At 36.9% G+C, this 20,684-nt stretch overlaps 1 protein-coding gene across 1 annotated transcript in view; it reads left to right on the forward strand.

Moving 5' to 3' along the window:
* UNC80 (unc-80 homolog, NALCN channel complex subunit) overlaps nucleotides 1–20,684 on the forward strand; it is a 221,469-nt gene that overhangs the window by 82,891 nt on the left and 117,894 nt on the right. Inside the window, 2 exon segments of the mRNA XM_070458587.1 lie at nucleotides 15,543–15,755; nucleotides 20,509–20,644. Of these exon segments, the coding sequence (XP_070314688.1) occupies nucleotides 15,543–15,755; nucleotides 20,509–20,644 (349 nt within the window).

Raw genomic sequence — 20,684 nt, forward strand, 5'->3', positions numbered from 1 at the left:
GATTAGGGAACAGAAGAAAGTATTGGAATAACAGGGTGAATAACAGTGAGAATGCAATAAGTGTGAGCAGAGTTCTCGGCCTCTCCTGAGTTGTTAGTAATTTTTGACTGGATCTAGTCATAGAGGAAGAGAAACATATATTTGATATATCAAATATCAAATGGAAAGGATGGTGAAATTTGAAAGCCTAGAAGTCAGTGTGGCTTACAAGATACTCATCATATAATAATTGATTACCTCAGCCAATATCTCTTGAAGATTTCCTATGTGCCAGGCATAGTGCAGTAAAAGATAACACAACAGAATTCATCTGGAAAGTATTACCTGTTTTGCAACTTTCCTTATGAAGATAATATTTGTATGATGATCTCTTTCCTAGACAGAGTGTACAGCATTCTTATGTTGACAGACTAATAATTAACACTTACTGTGTGCCTATTGTATTTTAAAAAAAAAAAATGAAACTCAAAAAGACCAACTGGCCAGGGCTTGAAGTCAACAAATGATAGAGCTGGATTAGAGCAGACCCTATATTTTATACAACACCATGTTGACTCTCTCATTTAAAAATTATGTGAGATCACTATAGGAAATTTAAAATATGAAAAATAAGAAGTTCTATATTTTAAACCTGATAGTTTAAATGTGGTTTTAAAAAGTGATGATGACAGCAGCTATTTGAACAATTTATTAAACACACAATAGCAATGATGCATTAGAACTTTATGGGTAATCTGTGCTGTAGAGTTCCAGATGTACTATTGTGTCCATCTTGGTCTCAATTCTGAAGTCACAGATACTTTGGAAAATTTTTAGACAAAGGAACCATCAAATTTTATTAACATTTACTGATGGTATAAAACAGAAGGAATAAATACTTCCTATATAGAAGGCTTTTAAGATTTATAAGATATGTGGGCATGGGAAAAACAGGAGGCTTGTCACCAACAGATTGATATACTTAAAGATTTAATAAATAACCCCAGTCAAGCAAATTAACACTGGCTTCTGAATGGAGATTATGTTAATAAGAATATTGATGAACACTTTGATAGTCATCAATACTTTGTCTCGATGCTGGAATTTTATTCCTTCTCATCAGATGTTTCCATATCTATATAATCTCTAACTTCTATAATGCTTAGAGTTTCCAAGGAGATTTAATTAGTGTCAGAATTCCATAGAACTTTTAAAATTATTCTACATCTTCCAAATAAGATTGTGGCCAGTTAGTAACAAATCACTAGATTCTCCTTTCTTCCTTTCCTGTTGGACCAATTCTGGTCTGCTTGATCTTCTCAATCTTATTAATCTCATGGTAAGAAATAAAATAAAGGAGATTTGATGTTTATAAGCAATATTTTCAAGCTTCAAAGTAAAGAAGCATTTTCTGATCATTATAGATATCCAGTCATGAAGTAGATACATTGAGAAGTAATGAGCTCTTTGTCATTACACTGGACTCAATGGGGGAGGTTTACAGGCGGACTTAAGAAGTAGGTGGTTAGTGTGAATTTCTTTATTATCTGAGAGTCTTTGATTCTAGGTCAAGGTCAAGGAGCATACAGAGGTCAGTATCAGTCAAGATTAAAAGGAAACAGAGGAATTGCAGGCAGACCTGGTTGGTTGAAAAAAAAAAACCAGATGAGATAGATGATGATGGTGTGATGGTAAAAAGAGGGGATAGGTGATGATGGTGGTGATGATATAAAAAGAAGGGATAGGTGATGATGGTAGTGGTGGTAAAAAGGGGATAGGTGATGATGGCAGTGATGGTAGCCATTCTGGTGGTGGTGGCGATGATGGTAGTCATCATGATGGTAGTGATGATAGTGGTCATGATGGTAGTGGTAGTGGTGGCAGAGATGAGGGTGGAGGATAACAAAGTAACATTTTCATTATTTATCATAGTTTATAAAGCACCTTCATATTCATTATTTTATTTGGTGATATAAGAGGAAAGGATTAAGCCAGGAAATGGTCTCCAAATGAGGGCACCCTTAACTTCAATTTCTCAGATACAGAAAGGTGAAGGAACTGAAATCACTGGTGAATGCTGGCAAAAGGACTGAGAGGAAGGAAAGTATAGCTGCATGTCCAATGTGTTTGAAGCAAAGTGGCATTCTGTTTTTACCACCATTTATGCAAGTGTGGCAATGGCAGTTGTTCATACCTGTTGATTTGGGGTTAAGAGCCCCTTGAGATTAATGTTCACAAATGTCTTTTATTAGATGTGTTATTAAATTTTGTATTCTCTGTGTTTTGTTTCACTTAATATCTGACCTCATCTGCTTCCTGACTTTCAGAAATGCTTCACTTTTAAATATGTTTTACATGTTTTCCAATGCATTTGTGGTTTTAGTGTATAAATGTATAGGTATAGAAATATGTAGCTACAGATATCCATCTAGTCAAAGCTATGGTTTTTCCAGTAGTCATGTATGGATGTGACAGTTGGACTATAAAGAAAGCTGAGTGCCGAAGACTTGATGCTTTTGAACTGTAGTGTTTAAGAAGACACTTGAGAGTCCCTTGGACTGCAAGGGGATCCAACCAGTCCATCCTAAAGGAAATCAGTCCTGAATATTCATTGGAAGGACTGATGTTGAAGCTGAAACTCCAATCCTTTGGCCACCTGATGTGAAAAACTGACTCATTTGAAAAGATCCTGATGCTGGGAAAGATTGAAGGTGGGAGGAGAAGGGGACAGCAGAGGATTAGATGGTTGGATGGCATCACTGACTCAAATGGACATGAGTTTGAGTAAACTCCAGGAATTGGTGATGGACAGGGAAGCCTGGTGTGCTGCAGTCCATGGGGTCTCAAAGCGTTGGACATGACTGAGCGACTGAATGGAACTGAACTGAGATATAGATATAAATGACATAGATGGATAGATTGATGATAGATACAGATGTCAGATATATATGCAGATACATATGTACATACAGATAGGTACGGATAGGTAGGTAGATAGATAGAGATATAGGTATAGGTTCTACTATTTCATCCTATATGATTTGGGAGAGGAAGGGAAAATGAGTATATTCAGTTCATCATCATTTTACAGTCCAACACTCTCCCATCTCCTTTTTGTTGTTTGCTTTTGTTGGATGTTGCATTCATTTTTTTAAGTACAACTTAAATGCAATGTTTACCTTATGATGTGGTTTTTATTTCAGAACAATTTTCATTGTCTCTTTACCTGCATCATAGAATTTCAATGTGATTTTTTTCTAGTTTACAATTTTATTCAGAATTAAAAAACATTATTAAATGAAAGAAATACTGGAAATGTCAGTGTTCAAAGTCTTGCCCATCTGAAGGTTTTTGTTTTAAACAATCCTCTTGTCATTATTACTATGACTATGAAGGGATGATTGGTTCAGTTTTTATTTCAGCACAGCTCCTCCTCACACTGTTTCTCTTCCGTATAAATTTAATAAATGCAACTATAAGACATTTTAAAAAATACATGTTTTAGAAAGGATTTGTTTCATCTTTAAGTTGATATAATCTACAAGCACAAAAAATAGAAAAATTGTGCAGTTTGAACAAAAGGCACTTTTGTCTGTTTTCTATATATTTCAGGTGAAATTATCTTTCATTTTTTATTCAGACAAATACATAACATGCACAGACATAGTGATGTCTCATCTACTGGTAATTTACTGGCATGAATGACACACAATAATGTCAATTTGCTTTAGTAGCAATTCCATGAATATAAGAGAGTCCATGGGATCATAGTTTTTCTCCCTAGTCTGTGGAAAAAGAAAACCTAATTCATGTTAAATTATAATAGCTTCATAAATAGATAGCTTTAGGAGGAATGATTATATAATTTGTATTCTAACTGGAACACTTTTGAGAGTGAAATGGGGAGTTATCAATAATCATACCAATTAGACATAAACTAGAACTCTCCTGGGGAAAATGAGACATTAGGTTACCGTATAGTCATAGTTTTAGGTTCACCGCAGCAAATTTAATCCACATTGGAGTTTATCATCATAAGACTACTTGGTGATCAATTGAAATTACCTTTTTTCAAGGAGTTAAGAATATATGCAGACTGGGAACTCTAAAAGCAAAGTAATATTGTGTTTTCTTTTGAATCATAAGAAAAATTAAAGCAATCCAGAAACAACCAAAGCTAAATGGTCCAATTATTCCCTTTATTTTAGTGGTACTCCTATATTGAATTTTTTTAAAAAATCTGACTATGAAATGTAGCAGTCAGGCACATTTCAAATTTTTTTTAAGTCCCTTGTATTCCTTTCCTAATCACTCACCCCTACTTCCCAGAAGGCCCTGCTGTCTCGAACTTTAATTTTCCCTGTGCTTGGCTTATTTTGCTGCATGAGTTTGTATCCTTAGAGAATATGTCATTTTGTTCTGTTCCCTCATGCTGTATTTTAATATATCCATTTTGATATAATTTATCAAAATTTTCTTTAATGGTTTTTTTTAGTCTTTTTAAAGAAATCCCACAGTAATAATAAACACATGTTACATTTTCCTCTAAAATGTTAAAGTTTACATTTCACATTTAGGTCTTTAACTGGAATTTACTGTGTGTATAAAGTGGGATTCTTTCCTTTTTTTCTTTTTATTTCACATGAAAAAAAATCCTAGTGTCTTATTTTGACTAATTCATTCTTTATTATCTGATATGCAACACCATCTAATCATGTGTCCAGTTTCTGTATATGCATGGATGTGACTCCAAGTGTTTTCTTTCCATTCCCTGTGTACTCTGAGTTACTCTCTGTTAATAGCTTACTCTCTTATAGTTACTCTCTCTTATAGTTACTCTCCTTAATAGCTAAACTTTGAACATCACCTAATTATTCTTTGTTCTTCCATGTAAATTTTATAATCAGCTTGTCAATTTCTCTGAAAATTCTTTGATATATTCTTGGAATGACATTGAGCCCACCGATAAATTTAGATATGTTTAAAATTCAAATTGAGATTCAGAGTTGAACTGACTATTCAAAAGTTCTATTTCTCTCTGAGTCAGTCTATGTAACTTTACTTTTTTCAGTAAATTGTCAGATTTACGTAAATTTTCATATTTGTGGATTAAAATGGATAATTTTCTTATTAATATTTGTAGCATCTGTTATTATTTTATCTGTTTTTATTCCTAAAATTGTCTCCATTTTTCTTGATTAGCCTTGCCAAGTATTTGTCAATTTTGTTAGTCTTTTTTAACAATCTTGTTGATTCTCTCTATTGTGTCTTGCTCTCTAATTCTTTAATGCCTTATTTTTTTTATTGAGGTAGAGTTGATTTACAATGTTGTGTTAGTTTGTTTTAGGTGTACAACAAAGTGATTCAGTTTTATATATATATATATATATATATATATATATATATATAATTTTTTAGGATTATTTTCCCTCATAGGTTATTATAAAATATTGAGTATATCCTGCCCTTATTTTGTATTCTTCTTATTGCTTTGAATTCATTGCATTATTATTTAGCTTATTAGCTGATGGCTAGGCTCATACTTTTATTTTCTTCTCTTCAAAAACTGAGCATTGGAATTTTAGCATTACTTTAATCACATACCATAAATTTTGATAAGTAGTATGTTTGTTACAATTTATATTTAAGCCTTTTAAAATTTAATTATTTCCTTTTCCATGAGTCATTTAAATAGATGTGTGTGCATTTCAACTTATAAATTTCAGAGTTTTGCTAGGTATCCATTTTTATTGATTTATAACTTCATTTTCAGATACTGATTCTTTGGAAGTAATGTTGCTTTATAAACTAGATCATTATATAATTTTCATAACTGTTACATGTGTAGTTGAAAAGAATGTTCATTCTCTAATGTTAGGTATAACATAGTAGCTTTTCTTTCCTTTTTCTTAATTGACGTATAGGTGACAATATTGAATGTTCATTCTCTAATGTTAGGTATAACATAGTAGCTTTTCTTTCCTTTTTCTTAATTGAAGTATAGGTGACAATATTATATTAATTTCAGGTGTACAACATAGTGATTTGGCATTTATATGCATTATGAATTGATCACCATAAAGCTAGTAACCAACTGTCACCATATATGTTATTATATGTTGTTGACTATATTCCCTATACTGTACGTTATATCCCAATGACTTGTTTATTTTATAATTGAAAGCCTGAAACTTTTAATCCTCTTCATCTGTTTCATCTAAGCCACATTCCCCACTCAATGCCCTAACCCCTACCTCTGGCAAGCACTAGTTCTCTATGTCTGTTTCTGTTTTGTTTGTTCATTTTTGTGTTTGTTCTTTAGATTTCAAATATCAGTGAAATCATACAGTATTTGTCTTTTTCTGTCTAACTTATTTCACTTAACATATTCCCTCTAAGTCTATCAGGGTATGGTGTTTCATATTCAAGCCATATACATCCTTTTTTTTTTTTTCTCCTCGCGACTTAATCTGAGATGACAAATCAGTTTAGTCACTCAGTCATGTCCAACTCCTTGAGACCCAATAGACTCCAGCACTCCAGACTTCCCTGTCCATCACCCACTCCCAGAGCTTACTCAAACTCATGTTCATTGAGTTGGTGATGCCATCCAACCATCATCCTCTGTCGTCCCCTTCTCCTCCCGCCTTCAATCTTTCACAGCATCAGGGTCTTTTCAAATGAGTCAGTTTTTCCCATCAGGTGGCCAAAGGATTGGAGTTTCAGCTTCAGCATCGGTCCTTTCAATGAATATTCAGGACTGATTTCCTTTAGGATGGACTGGTTGGATCCCCTTGCAGTCCAAGGGACTCTCAAGAGTCTTCTCCAGCACCACAGCTCAAAAGAATCAAGTCTTCGGTGCTCAATTTTCTTTATAGTCCAATTGTCACATCCATACATGACTACTGGAAAAACCATAGCTTTGACTAGACAGACCTTTGTTGGCAAAGCAATGTCTCTGCTTTTTAATATGCTGTCTAGGTTGGTCAATATTCAGAAAAATAAGATCATGGCATCTGGTCCCATCACTTCATGTCTAACAGATGGGGGAACAGTGGAAACAGTGAGAGGCTTATTTTGGGGGGCTCCAAAAATCACTATAGATGGTGACTGCAGCCATAAAATTAAAAGACACTTGCTCCTTGGAAGAAAAGCTATGACTAACCTAGACATATTAAAAAGCAGAGACACTACTTTGTTAACAAAGGTCTGTCTAGTCAAAGCTGTGGTTTTGTGGTGTCCTTTGGCCACCTGATGTGAAAAACTGACTCATTTGAAAAGACCCTGATGCTGGGAAAGATTTAAGGCCAGAGGAGAAGGGGACGACATAGGATGAGATGGTTTGATGGCATCACCAACTCAATGGACATGAGTTTGAGTAAACTCTGGGAGCTGGTGATGGACAGGGAGATCTGGCATGCTGCAGTCAGTGGGGTCACAAAGAGTCAGACATGACTGAGCGACTGAACTGAACTGAGGTTGGTTATAGCTTTTCTTCTAAGAAACAAGAGTCTTTTAATTTCATGACTGCATTCACCATCTGCAGTGATTTTGGAGCCCCCCAAAATAAAATCTCTCACTGCTTTCATCGTTTGCCCTTTTGTTTGACATGAGCTGATGGGACAGGATGCCATAATCTTAGTTTTCTGAATGTTGAGTTTTAAGCCAACTTTTTCATTCTCCTTTTTCACTTTCCCAAGAAGCTCTTTAGTTCATCTTTACTTTCTGCCATAAGGGTGGTGTCATCTGCATATCTGAGATTATTGATATTTCTCCCAGCAATCTTGATTCCAGCTTGTGCTTCATCCAGCCCAACATTTCTCATGATGTACTCTGCATTTACATAATTTGTATTTAAACAAGTAGGGTGACAGTATATAGACTTGACATACTCCTTTCCCCATTTGGAACCAGTCTGTTGTTCCACGTCCACTTCTAACTGTTGCTTCTTGACCCGCGTACAGATTTCTCAGGAGGCAGGTCAGGTGGTCTGGTATTCCCATCTCTTTCAGAATTTTCCACAGTTTGTTGTGGTCCACACAGTCAAAGGCTTTGGCATAGTCAATAAAGCAGATGTTTTTCTGGTATTCTCTTGCTGTTTCGATGATCCAGTGGATGTTGACAATTTGATCTCTGGTTCCTCTGGCTTTTCTAAATCCAGCTTGAACATCTGGAATTTCGTGGTTCATGTACTGTTGAAGCCTGGCTTGGAGAATTTTGAGCATTACTTTACTAGCATGTGAGATGCGTGCAATTGTGCGGTAGTTTGAATATTCTTTGGCATTGCCTTTCTTTGGGATTGGAATGAAAACTGACCTTTTCCAGTCCTGTGGCCACTGGTGAGTTTTCCAAATTTGCTGGCATATTGAGTGCAGCACTTTCACACCATCATCTTTTAGGATTTGAAATAGCTCAACTGAAATTCCATTACCTCCACTAACTTTGTTCGTAGTGATGCTTCCTAAGGCCCACTTGACTTCACATTCCAGGATGTCTGCCTCTATGTGAGTGATCACACCTTTGTGGTTATCTGGGTCGTGAAGTTCTTTTTTGTACAGTTCTTCTGTGTATTTTTGCCACCTCTTCTTAATATCTTCTGCTTCTGTTAGGTCCATACTATTTCTGTCCTTTATTGTGCCCATCTTTGCATGAAATATTCCCTTGGTATCTCTAATTTTCTTGAAGAGAGCTCTAGTCTTTCCCATTCTAATGTTTTCCTCTATTTCTTTGCACTGATTACTGAGGAAGGCTTTCTTATCTCTCTTTGCTATTCTTTGGAACTCTGCATTCAAATGGGTTTATCTTTCCTTTTCTCCTTTGCTTTTCACTTTTCTCAGCTACTTGTAAGGCTTCCTCAGACAACCATTTTGCATTTCTTCTTCTTGGGGATGGTCTTGATCACTGCCTGTACAATGTCACAAACCTCCATCCATAGTTCTTCAGGTACTCTGTCAGATCTAATCCCTTGAATCTGTCACTTCCACTGTATATTGGTAAGGGATTTGATGGCAAAGTTATCTATTTACCTTGAAGTTCCAGCAAGTTTTGTTTTATTGATTTAGAGGAGGCAGGTAGTTTAGAAATATAATATATATCGGGTCCTATAAAAGTATTATCACTACCTTGTTGTCATTCAGTCATTCAGTCATGTCCAACTCTTTGCCACCCCATGGACTGTAGTACCCCAGGCTTCCCTGTCCTTCACCATCTCCTGGAGCTTGCTCACACTCTGTTGATGAGTCGGTGATGCCATCCAACTGTCTCATCCTCTGTCATCCCCTTCTCCTCCTGCCTTCAGTCTTTCCCAGCATCAGGGTCTTTTCACTACCTAGTGACCCAATTTATTTCTAGTATATAAGGATATATTTTTCTTTGATATTAATACAGTTGAAACAGTTTTGCTAGTTTAGCATTGGACGTGTATATCTTTTTGTAAACCCTTTCCTTTCAACATTTCTATATCTTCGTGTTTTAGGTATATCTCTTGTAGAAAGCAAGTATTTGAATTGTAAACCATTTTAATGATCTTTTTCCCTAGAAAGTTTAGTACATTTGCACAGATTATATTTACTTGTATAGATTCAGTTCTGTCTTCTTTGGACTACTTACCACATTTTTTTCACTATTTCATTTTATGTGTGTTCTTATTTCCATTAAATGCCTTCTTTCAAATTGTGTTGGATTTTTCTTTGCTTTGGTTTAGCTTTGTTTTATTCATTTTCCCTTATCAGTTTGAAATTTGTTATATTCTATTTGTATTTTAAAAATTGCATACATATTTAACTCAATGCAGTCTAAAATTAATGAATATCTTTACTTTTCTTGCAAACAATGAAAGACTGTAGAGGGTTTTAATGCCAGTTGGCCAAGATCTAGTTCTCTGTTTTTGTTTTAACATTGACAAAGTAGACTTTATTTTTATTAATTGTTAGGAAAATGATTTTTAAATTTGCCCCGAAGCTTAGTATAGTCTTTGCCCACCATTTTTCCTCGCATCTCAGACATCCCTTTCTAAGATCTGTGTCCTTCTTCTAAAAGAAACCTTTCAGACATTTCTTTGGTGATGATCAACTGGCAGTAGCTCTCTCAATTGAAGTTTAATAAAAAATACTCCCACCTGGGATATTGGCTTTATAAAGGGGTGTGGCCTGACCTTCCACTCCACGTGAACACTGACATTTAATTTGTGGCCCATTGAAAACCCATACTCCAGTCTTGCCATAGTCAATAGAAACACTCGGGGCAAATATTTCTTCATTGGTTCACACATTTCTCCCTACCTTCACTCCAGAATTGAATTTTCTTGTAATTTCTACTTTTCAATGGTCTGTCATCTCATATCAGAAGCAAAAGCAAAAATAAAGTGAAAAAAATTTGGATATTTTATCCAGCATTTTTAAATGTCTAAACCAAAAGATGCTTGTCTTCACACTTAATCCATCATATTGTCAGAAGTAGCAGTCCTTATTTGGTTTTTAAAACAATTAGCAAGATATTAGCATGATCTGAGTGTTAAAATGCCAACCCAGCCAAACCATGTACTCAACTATAATGTCTGCATCTAGCCTGACACTGAATCATTTCAGTTGCCTGCAGCTACTGCAGAAATGCGCAGGGACAGAGGCAGCCTGTCAGTTACTTAATGATCTCAGGCAGAGAACTGAATACAAGCTAAGTAATAAATACTGGCTCACAAGCAGGTGCCCTCTAGCAAACAAGGTTCCAGTGTACACAAAGACCCAGAATAACTGCTTTTTCCCAGTGGTCTTAAATAAATAGGTATCTTAACACCAGCAAGAGCTTTACATTTTTTTGTAAGGCAATAAAAATAGTATGTAATTCCCCAGGGACCAACATAAACTATTGTCTTTACAACAGTTCCTGCCCTGTGTTGTTATCTTTCCAGGATCAATCAGGGTTTCTTCTTACTTAATAAGTTTAGATACAGTCTTTCAGGGGAAGGAATGTGTTGTAATTATAACCTTCAATTAACCGTCATATCTTGGTAACAATATTTTCTACGTCCCCAGGCAAAATAAAGTACAGCTGTTTGAATTAGTATTCTAGTTCTCTGCTTTACCTTCACAAAGGAAACATTGGAAATACATAACGATCTTATCAAATGCAGGAAAAAGTGCCAAAAGAAGTCAAGGGAAAATAGCCTGATACTTGAAGTTTTCTAGCTGAAAAATGTTAGAGAAATACTGCATAATGCATGATGTTTTGTAATTTTAAATAAACAGCTCTGTAACCATTGCAAAGAACACCTTATGTACAACCAAACCATATTGAATTGATGGTATGCTACTATGTTTGACCATCAAACTTAGAAATTCCATGAAGTTCAACCTAACATTTTATCTCACCAGTTCAAATTGCTTCTTGCTTGTCCGGGAACTACGAAGTTATGACATAATGGATCTGAAGCCGCTCTGTGGCATTATGGAACATAGAATAGAAAGGTGATCTAGCAATCATGTTAATCAGAAAGAATTTAAATCTGCCTACTTTTCTTTTAGGACCACCAGCAAAATTTTCTGTGGTTTATCAACGGTACCAAAGTTTGTTTTGATGTTCAGTTTTAACTATGTCTCTGAAACTCCATGGTTCTCTTCATCCATGCAGCCTTCTTCTGATTCATTTTTCTCCATTTGTGCTGTTTCCCTCTGTGATGTGAATCCATCCCTACCCATTCTGTCATGTCTCCATTGTTTTGCTGCTTCATCAGATAGCTCTGAGCCATTAAGAGGCAAGTTCCATCAAAAGAGGGAAAACTGACTTTCCTTTATGTCCAGGAAGAATCCTTTGTCTAAGGTATTCCATAACCCTGCTCCTCAAATCAATACTTTCTAACTTACACTCTGAAAGGAATTTATAAGGAAAATAATTCCTTATGGCCACACCCACAATATAATGCCTTGACTACTCCTTCACACACTGTGAAGTCGGTTCTTGTTGCCAAGGATGTTCTATGAGGACGTACAGTTGAGTCCTTAGCTTTATACTACAACAGCACCCTCCATTGTCCAGATAGTAACATACACACTACAGTACCACAGAAACTGTTAGTACTCAGGGTCCGCTTGACTATACGATCCCCAAGTCTGCTTTCACCTACAAGATTCGTGAGGTTTATAATAAGTCAATATTTGAATTACTCTATGTCATCATCCCTTAATGCAGAGAGTGACATTTTCAAAAGTTACTGAGTTTGACAATTTACGTGAATTAAATTTATCCATAATAACTAACCTTCCCTTTAATGTTGTGCTATATAGTTAATTAACGGGAATTATTTTGATAGTGGTCTCAGTTCTATTTCCCAACTTAAAGTAGGATTTCTTAGGGTCAATAACTGATAATGTCTGGGTTTTATCATGAGAAGCTTTTGAGAGCAGAGAATTAAAATTGTTTTTCATTCAAAATGCCTTGAGTTTCCTAAGCAAATAAAACATATTTTCTAAAGAAGCCAAGCCAACTGACATGGGAAGCCTTACATAGCACAGCCTGGGTTTTTTTATTCATCTCCTGTTAGTCTTCTCAGTGCCATTTAATAGTTAAAAGAAATACATACATAAGAAAAACAAACTCTGCCCCATACGAGTTAGGTTAAGTTTTTACGCTCATTAATCATGAAAGAGCTAAAGTTCATCACCTAATGGTATTCCACCAGTGTTGTTTCTGTCCTCCTGTCATTAAGCAATGAATGTCATTGCTTTATATTGGAAATGTGTCAAAATGTGACATGATAAGAATAGATTTGCATCACTTGCCTTGTCTTCCAGACTGGAGTTCCTTTTTAGAGATAGATGTTCCAGGCTTTTCCAAATGCAGATTAGCATATCTGAAATCTTTAGTAAACTGAATATTTAATACAAGGAAAGAGGATAGATATTTAGTTGGGGTGTTATGGCACCATGGTAACGATAAGTTTAATGCAGAAATTCATCTGAGCCTTTGCATTCTAAAGTCTTTCTATCCTTCTGACCTGCGATCAAGTCTTGGCACCAATAAAGTTGAGGGTAGTTTCTCATCATCACTGTCCATCTTTTATTAATGATAGATGCTCATCATTGTGTTTATCTTCTATTCTGTCTTTTCACATAGATTAACTTTATCTTCAATGGCAATATGTCATATTTTTTGTAAAATTACATCCCAACATAATTAAATTTCTTACTAGGGTTCTTGATAGTTTCATTTAAGTTGTAAACAATGGGAAAATGCTTAAAGGGCTAACTTGCTTGAAACATCCAGGGTATTTGAGATAGTGTGTTTACCTGACAGTGTGAAGTAACTGCCTCTGCCTGAAGAGGAAGGGATTAAGGAAATCTTCTTAGAGGAGGTAACTACACTGAAGCTTACAAGTGGGAATCTGCTAGATAGAAAAGGGGCTTAAAGGCTCTGCAAGTGATGGAAACAACACTCGGAAAGGTATGAGATGTCTTATCAGGGAGACTAACCAGTTTGACATAAGTGGATCACAGAGCACTTAAGGTGAGGACACAGAGAGAAATGAACCAAACAACAAAGGTCAGTTGCCTTTATTCATTGATGAGTCAGATGGATGGACCATAAAATATATTTTAAATGGGAAAATTATGTGATTACTTATGTTTTACATGATATTAATGTTCCATTTTTAAACAGTAACTTTCTACATGCATGCTAGAAATCATCTTTTCCCCAGGTGTATATGAGCATGAATTAAGACCTTGCAGATACCAAAGAGTTACAGATCTGAGCATCAGAGAGACCTGAGAATGAATCGTCTGCTTCTTCCCAGCTGCATAAGAGTGGAAAAGTTATACCTCCTATTAAAAAATATTAAAATGAGGATACTATTCCACAGGGATGTTATGATAATTAAGAATTACAATTTATAAAAACTAGTTGGAACATAATTGATATTCTCTATATATTAGCACCTATTTTGACATTATAGATTGAAACATTGTTAAGAATGCCATTACTTGAATCATGAAAACTGTTTCCATTTGAAAACACATGGGACATGGGACATGGGATTCATTAGGTAACTCTAAGATGACAGCAAGGGCTTCCTCCTGATAGCTTAGCTGGTAAAGAATCCACCTGCAATGTAGGAGACCCCAGTTCGACTCCTGGGTCAGGAAGATCCCTGGAGAAGGGATAGGCTACCCACTCTAGTATTCTTGAGCTTCCCTTGTGGCTTAGCTAATAAAGAATCCACCTGCAGTGTGGGAGACCTGGGTTTGATCCCTGGGTCGGGAAGATCCCCTGGAGAAGGGAAAGGCTACCCACTCCAGTATTCAGACCTGGAGAATTCCATGGACTGTATAGTCCATGGGGTTGCAAAGAATCAGACATGACTGAGCAACTTTCACTTTCAAGATGATAGCGAATATTGTTATATATATTTTTTAACTGACACAAGTGAATGTTTGATGTATGTATTCTTTTGTGACCTGTTGACCTATGGGAAACTTCACATTCTTTCCCATATTAAATTTTTCTTGGCTTCTAAAGAGTAGGTCTCTTACTCTTATAAGTTTATGAGTATTAACAAAAAGCTCTTGCTTTTATTTTTCAAGCACATCTTGACAAGATGGAGTCAGATTTTTATTTCCTGGAGAAATGCTGTTTTTCATTTATCAATTAAGTAATTTCCTCTTTGTCAAACATTTTCAATTGAAACCATGCCTATTTAAGCAGAATTTGATCTGTTGTTTATGAAAAATTAGAGAAAGAGCCTAACTCAACTGAGTTTATTTATTCATTCATTCATTTGTTTTTTTTCTCATTTCAGGGCCCATTTTATTCTGTTTACCCTCACAACTCAGCCTGATATAGTAAGCTCTCCTTTTTTTTATTAGCCAAAGTGAGAGAGCAGTTGCATGTCCTTGGAGTTTGTGGATGGTCCTAAAAAACTGACATCCTTGGTTAATCTACATCTAGTTCTAGAAATTGAATATATGTTTGCATCATGCTAATTTTAGGTTTTAAAAAGCTTCATATTTAAAACCTCCTTATTAAAAGTGATTTCACACTCAAATCCCCACTGTCTCTGAAATATGCAAAGATAGAGTCATGGAATTACTTAAGATTCTCCATGAGGAGAAAACTATATGCAGAAACCAACTTAAAATGTCTCATTATTCAATACTCAAATTTGCCTTCATGGATTCATTTTCCAGAGTTCCCACTACTTCTGTAACCATGTTAACACTACCCTGGGAAATATCGCTGCTGCTGCTAAGTCGCTCAGTTATGTCTGACTTTTTGCGACCCTAGGGACTGTAGCCCACCAGGCTCCTCTGTCCATGGGATTCTCCAGGCAAGAATACTGGAGTGGGTTGTCATTTCCTTCTCCAGGGGATCTTCCTGACTTAGGGGTGAAACCCAGGTCTCCTGTGTCCTGCATTGCAAGTGGATTCCTTACTGCTGAGCCATAGGGGAAATATGGCTAAACCAAATCAAAAGACAAAGGCAAAAATAAACTAAGAGTACATAGGCATTCGCTTTAAGGTCAGATTCATTGTTTGTTAATCCCACATTACTCTTTCCTTATCAACCCTACGCAGGAAGCGCCGGTGGTGGCCAGAGCAGCATTGTTCCTGGAATGTGCCCGATTTGTGCACCGCTGCAACCGTGGCAACTGGCCAGAGTGGATGAAAGGGCATCACGTGAACATCACTAAGAAAGGCCTTTCCAGGGGACGGTCCCCCATCGTGGGCAACAAGCGGAACCAGAAGCTGCAATGGAATGCTGCCAAGCTCTTCTACCAGTGGGGAGACGTGAGCTTTTGATTTTCTTCTATAAATATTAGGCCGAGTGAAGTGAAGACATTTTGAACTTCTGTTTGTTCATTTGTTTGGGAGATAATTTGAGTATCTGTTATGTACCAAGCACTGAACAAAACATTTCAGGGGGAAATAATTCATTTAATCTTCCAAATAAATCTACAAAGTTAGACATTATTATCTCTTTATGTCTCCCTTCCTGATCCTCTGCCTCTTTCCTCCCTGTAAATGTAAACATTCTCAGTACCTCTTATCAGTTCTTCCTGTAAAATCCCCACCAGGATTACATTTATTCTGTGTTTTCTACTGTTAGCTCTATGCCAGAAGCACCCAGTTCTCTATCCATAGCACTTTTCAGATCCCTGACCAACTTCACCAACTGTACTTTGGAGGCATTCACTTAATGTTCTGAGACTAAATCTGACCAAACTAAAACACTTCTCTCCATTTAAACACACCCCCATCTGTAACCCCTCTTGAAATTTCTATTTTTTTCTGGTGAAACTACCATCATCTGAAATGGCAGCCTTTGAACATATTCTCAACCTCCTTCCCTTATTGATTCCACCTCTTCCATGTCACTGATGCCCTTTGAGGTCAGATCTTCATTACTTCTCCTCTGTGTGACTAAAGTATTTTCCTATTTGGTTTCCTCCCACAATTTCCCCTCTCTGACCCATCCTACACACTGCCAATAAAATCTCCCTTTGGCATAGCCCGTCTAAAAGCAGAACATTCATATCTCATCTCCCAGCCTCCAGACTCTCTCCTTCCAATTCATCCTCCAAATTGCTGTCAGAATGATTAGGCTAAAATGCAAATCATGTTATAGTGCTTCAGTGGCCCTTCTTTTCCCTTGGGATAAAAACCCAAATTGCTCAGCCTGGCATCTCAGCTCTTTCCACAATCTTTGTTCAAATCACACCAATTATAGATGATGAAGTCAATGAGCTGATGTATCTAAAGGACATTTATCTCAATCCTTTACATCTAAGAGGTGTTCAGTGATAAGTTATGATACTAAATTTTGAAAGCAGGGTATATGGTTTGTCTCTGCATTTTTAGACAGCTAGCACAGTGTCCCTGGAAGGAGTGATAAGGCTTCTCCCCCGCTCAAAAACTGCCTTTCATCCTTCTTCAGAATGCAAAATGAAAAACAGCTTCAAGAACTGTGGAATCTGGTCCCAATTTACCTTTCCAAGCCCTCGGGCACATTATTTCTGCTCACAAAATGGTGCTTCAACCAAGTGGCTTAGTTGATAGTCTCTGAACACATCAGTGCATGTCCCTGAATATGGGTCTTTGGGAATTCTCCATCTGAAATATCCACTTTTCCCTTCCCCATTAGCCTAACACCAGTTCTTGAGCATCTACAGGAATGAGATTTTGTATGATTCTCTGAAATGAATCTAATGTCTTCATTTTCTAATACATAAGGTAATTTCATTCTCTTTCACCACTTAATGTCCTTTTTTCATATGTTACTACCTCCCCTATAGACTGTAAGCTCCTCGAGGTGAAGAGCAAGAGATAAAGTCAGATACCCTATGTTTGAATCCCAGTTCAAGGGTGTTGAGTGACCTTGAGCAGGTTTTTTCAAGCTTTCTAACTTTTCTCATTGCCAAACAGTGATACTTCTTTTATGAAAGTTTATAATATACTCAGGCATATTAAATAAAGATACTGATGCACCATAACAGTTTATTCAACTTAATGTTTTCTTTAGTAACTAGCAAATTACCTCACCTAATAAATATTTGGTGAATGAAGAAAGAATAAACATCTCCCTAAAGCACTTTGAGATGTAGAGCTCTAAATTATTATTTAGATACTTTATATTATCCAAAGTAAGTTCATTTTTTGAGAGACCTTCTAAGTTTTGTGAACTGTGGGTTTAACTTAAATTGCTTGGTTTCAGAATCTGGGGGAGATCAATGTAGACTTTTTTCCCCCTTTGACTTATTAAGTCTGCTGGCTCCACTCAGACTCATAATTCCTTGTGTCCTTCTGTCGGGGGTGTGTGTAATTTCCTCGGTTCTTTCTCGCTGCAGCAAAAATTTGAAGTGATGGACAGACCAGTGTTATAGCCCCATGTAAATTTCCTCAGTCACAGCAAAAATTTGAAGGGATGGACAGACCAGTGTTACAGCTTCGTGTTACAGCTCAGTTTTATTTAGAAAGCAAATGAAAATACCTTCTTGAGGTGTGAGAGGGGGTGTCGACCCGGAAGACTCAAACAGAAGAGAAGCCCCCAGCTCAGTTTTGGTTCCTCTTTTTATATGTTTTTTCCGCCTCCCCCTGGGCCTGCCCTATGTAAATTGGGCTAGCCAGGAGTACTGTTTGTTTTACCTGAGGTCCTCACTCCAGTCCTCAGACCTAACTTTGTTGTCTTTTCATGGGCTTTTCCCTCTTTGTCTTTTAGCCACTGCCATTCTGGACTCCTTTTTCCTATTCTAACCACCTAACACTTCTTTAGAGAGAATTTCTAAAATAGTAGCATCAGGACAAGGCTTTCTGTTGAGGTGGTAGTTTTTGCTTTGGTGTTTTGTTTTGTTTGCTTAGAACTTCTCAAGTTAGCAACCAAGCTGCATTTCTTTTGTCTTGATGTGGTTTTTGTTACTCCTCAATTCCAGAGTTTAAGGAGACCCCTTTGTTTTCAAATAACCAAGATGTTCAAACAACATGATTTTTATTTGAAGAGCTCTACACATATCTTTTGAGCTTCCCAGGTGGTTCAGTGGTAAGGAAACCACCTGCCAATGCAGGAGACACAGGAAATATGGGTTCAGTCCCTGGGTCAGGAAGATTCCCTGAAGTAGGAAATGGCAACCTGCTCCAGTATTCTTACCTGGAAAATTCCATCGACAGAGGAGCCTGACATGCTGCTGTCCATAGGGTTGCTAAGTATCAAATGCGACAGCATGCACATGCACACACGGACATATTTTTGTCACTTTCCAACAGCAGATCTAATCTCTTACATGCCCAGAATTTAGTTGTTTTTCTAAATATTTGAAAAGGATAATGCAGGAGGAAAGAAGAAAATTAGCTGGAATTTTTGTTCTTACCAATGCACGGATTACTCAAACTGTCAGACCAAGTTCAGTGCTCATTTTAGCTTTTCAACTCTCTTTGCTATGTATGTGTCTCTTTCTTTATTCTATACAATATGTAATTGGAATGTGAAAGGAATTAGAGGTAGCATATTTTGTCTCTTTGGGGGAAATTCCTTTTTTTAAATCAGATGTTAGTACACGATGATTCAGAAGAACAGATAGTAAGCACTGATTTTGTGAATACCTTATAAAAGCCAATGTTGTTTATGTGTTGAGGTAAAAGTCATGTTTCTAATGTTGATGTTCAGTACACTATCAACAGAATAGTTAATATTTCAAAAGAATAGTTAATATTTCTTTCTAGTCCATAGCGTATCATGAAGGGGAAACAAAGTTTGTAAGAAAATCATTGATTGCATATATGATGAAAGATACAAATAAAATTGCAGGTGTAGAAGTCATGCCAGCCTCCAAACTCATTAGCATGACAGTGCTATCCTCATAAAATTGCATGATCAGAAACATCCTGAGGAAATGTGACTTCTTATTTTTTGCTGGAGGAAAATCCTCCATTAAAAACAACTATCTAGGACTTCCCTGATGATCCAATGGTTAATTCTCTGCATTTCCAATGCAGGAAGCATGGGTTAGATGGGGAAACAATGGAAACAGTGAGAGACTTTATTTTTGGGGGCTCCAAAATCACTGCAGATGGTGACTCCAGCCATGAAATTAAAAGACTCTTGCTACTTGGAAGAAAATCTGTGACCAACCTAAGCAGCATATTAAGAAGCAGAGATATTACTTTACCAACAAAGGTCTGTCTAGTCAAAGCAGGCAGTGGTTTTTCCAGTAGTCATGTATGGGTGTGAGAATTGGACCATAAAGAAAGCTGAGTGCCAAAGAATTGATGCTTTTGAACTGTGGTGTTGGAAAAGACCCTTGAGAGTCCCTTGGACTGCAAGGAGATCCAATCAGTCCATCCTAAAGGAAATCAGTCCTGAATATCCACTGGAAGGACTGATGCTGAAGCTGAAACTCCAATACTTTGGCCACCTGATGTGAAGAACTGATTCATAGTAAAAGCCCCTGATGCTGGAGAAGATTGAAGATGGTAGGAGAAGGGGACAACAGAGGATGAGATGGTTGGATGGCATCACCAACTCGATAGACATGAGTTTGAGCAAGCTTCAGGAGTTGGTCATGGACAGGGAGGCCTGGCATGCTGCAGTCCATGGAGTTGCAAAGAGTCAGACACGACTGAGCAACTGAACTGAACTGGGGAACTAAGATCCCAGGTGTCATGCGGCATGGCCAAAAAAAAAAAACCTTTTTAAATAAATAAAAATAGTTAAAAGAAAATACAACTGCATACTCTCTTATGTGAGATCTATAAAATAAATGACCTTTGAGGAAATAAAAATAATTTCAGAAAAGTTTTGTGTGAGAATAAATACCATTCAGGTCCTATAAATCTTTAGGCTGAATGACCTTGGAGCCAGCTTTAGTGCTTCCTTCTCTGGATTCCCATATTGGGAAATGTGGTGGTAACAACACTATGGCAAACAGAGGACGCTTATGCTGAAAGCAGTCCCCATGAGCTGATGGCTGACGACCTCAGTAATGTGAGAGCCTCTTTTACAGTCTGACACACACCTCACGCTGTTTCATTCTTTTTCTGTGCATGGTAGGCAATCGGCGTCCGGTTGAATGAGCTGTGTCATGGGGAAAGTGAGAGTCCAGCCAACCTGCTGGGTCTCATTTATGATGAGGAGACCAAGAGGAGACTGAGAAAGGAGGATGAGGAAGAAGACTTTTTAGATGACAGTAAGGAGACTCCCTTTACTACAAGAACCCCCGCTTGTAA

This window comes from Odocoileus virginianus, chromosome 30 (genome assembly GCF_023699985.2).
Source record: "Odocoileus virginianus isolate 20LAN1187 ecotype Illinois chromosome 30, Ovbor_1.2, whole genome shotgun sequence".
NCBI classification, from domain to species: domain Eukaryota; kingdom Metazoa; phylum Chordata; class Mammalia; order Artiodactyla; family Cervidae; genus Odocoileus; species Odocoileus virginianus.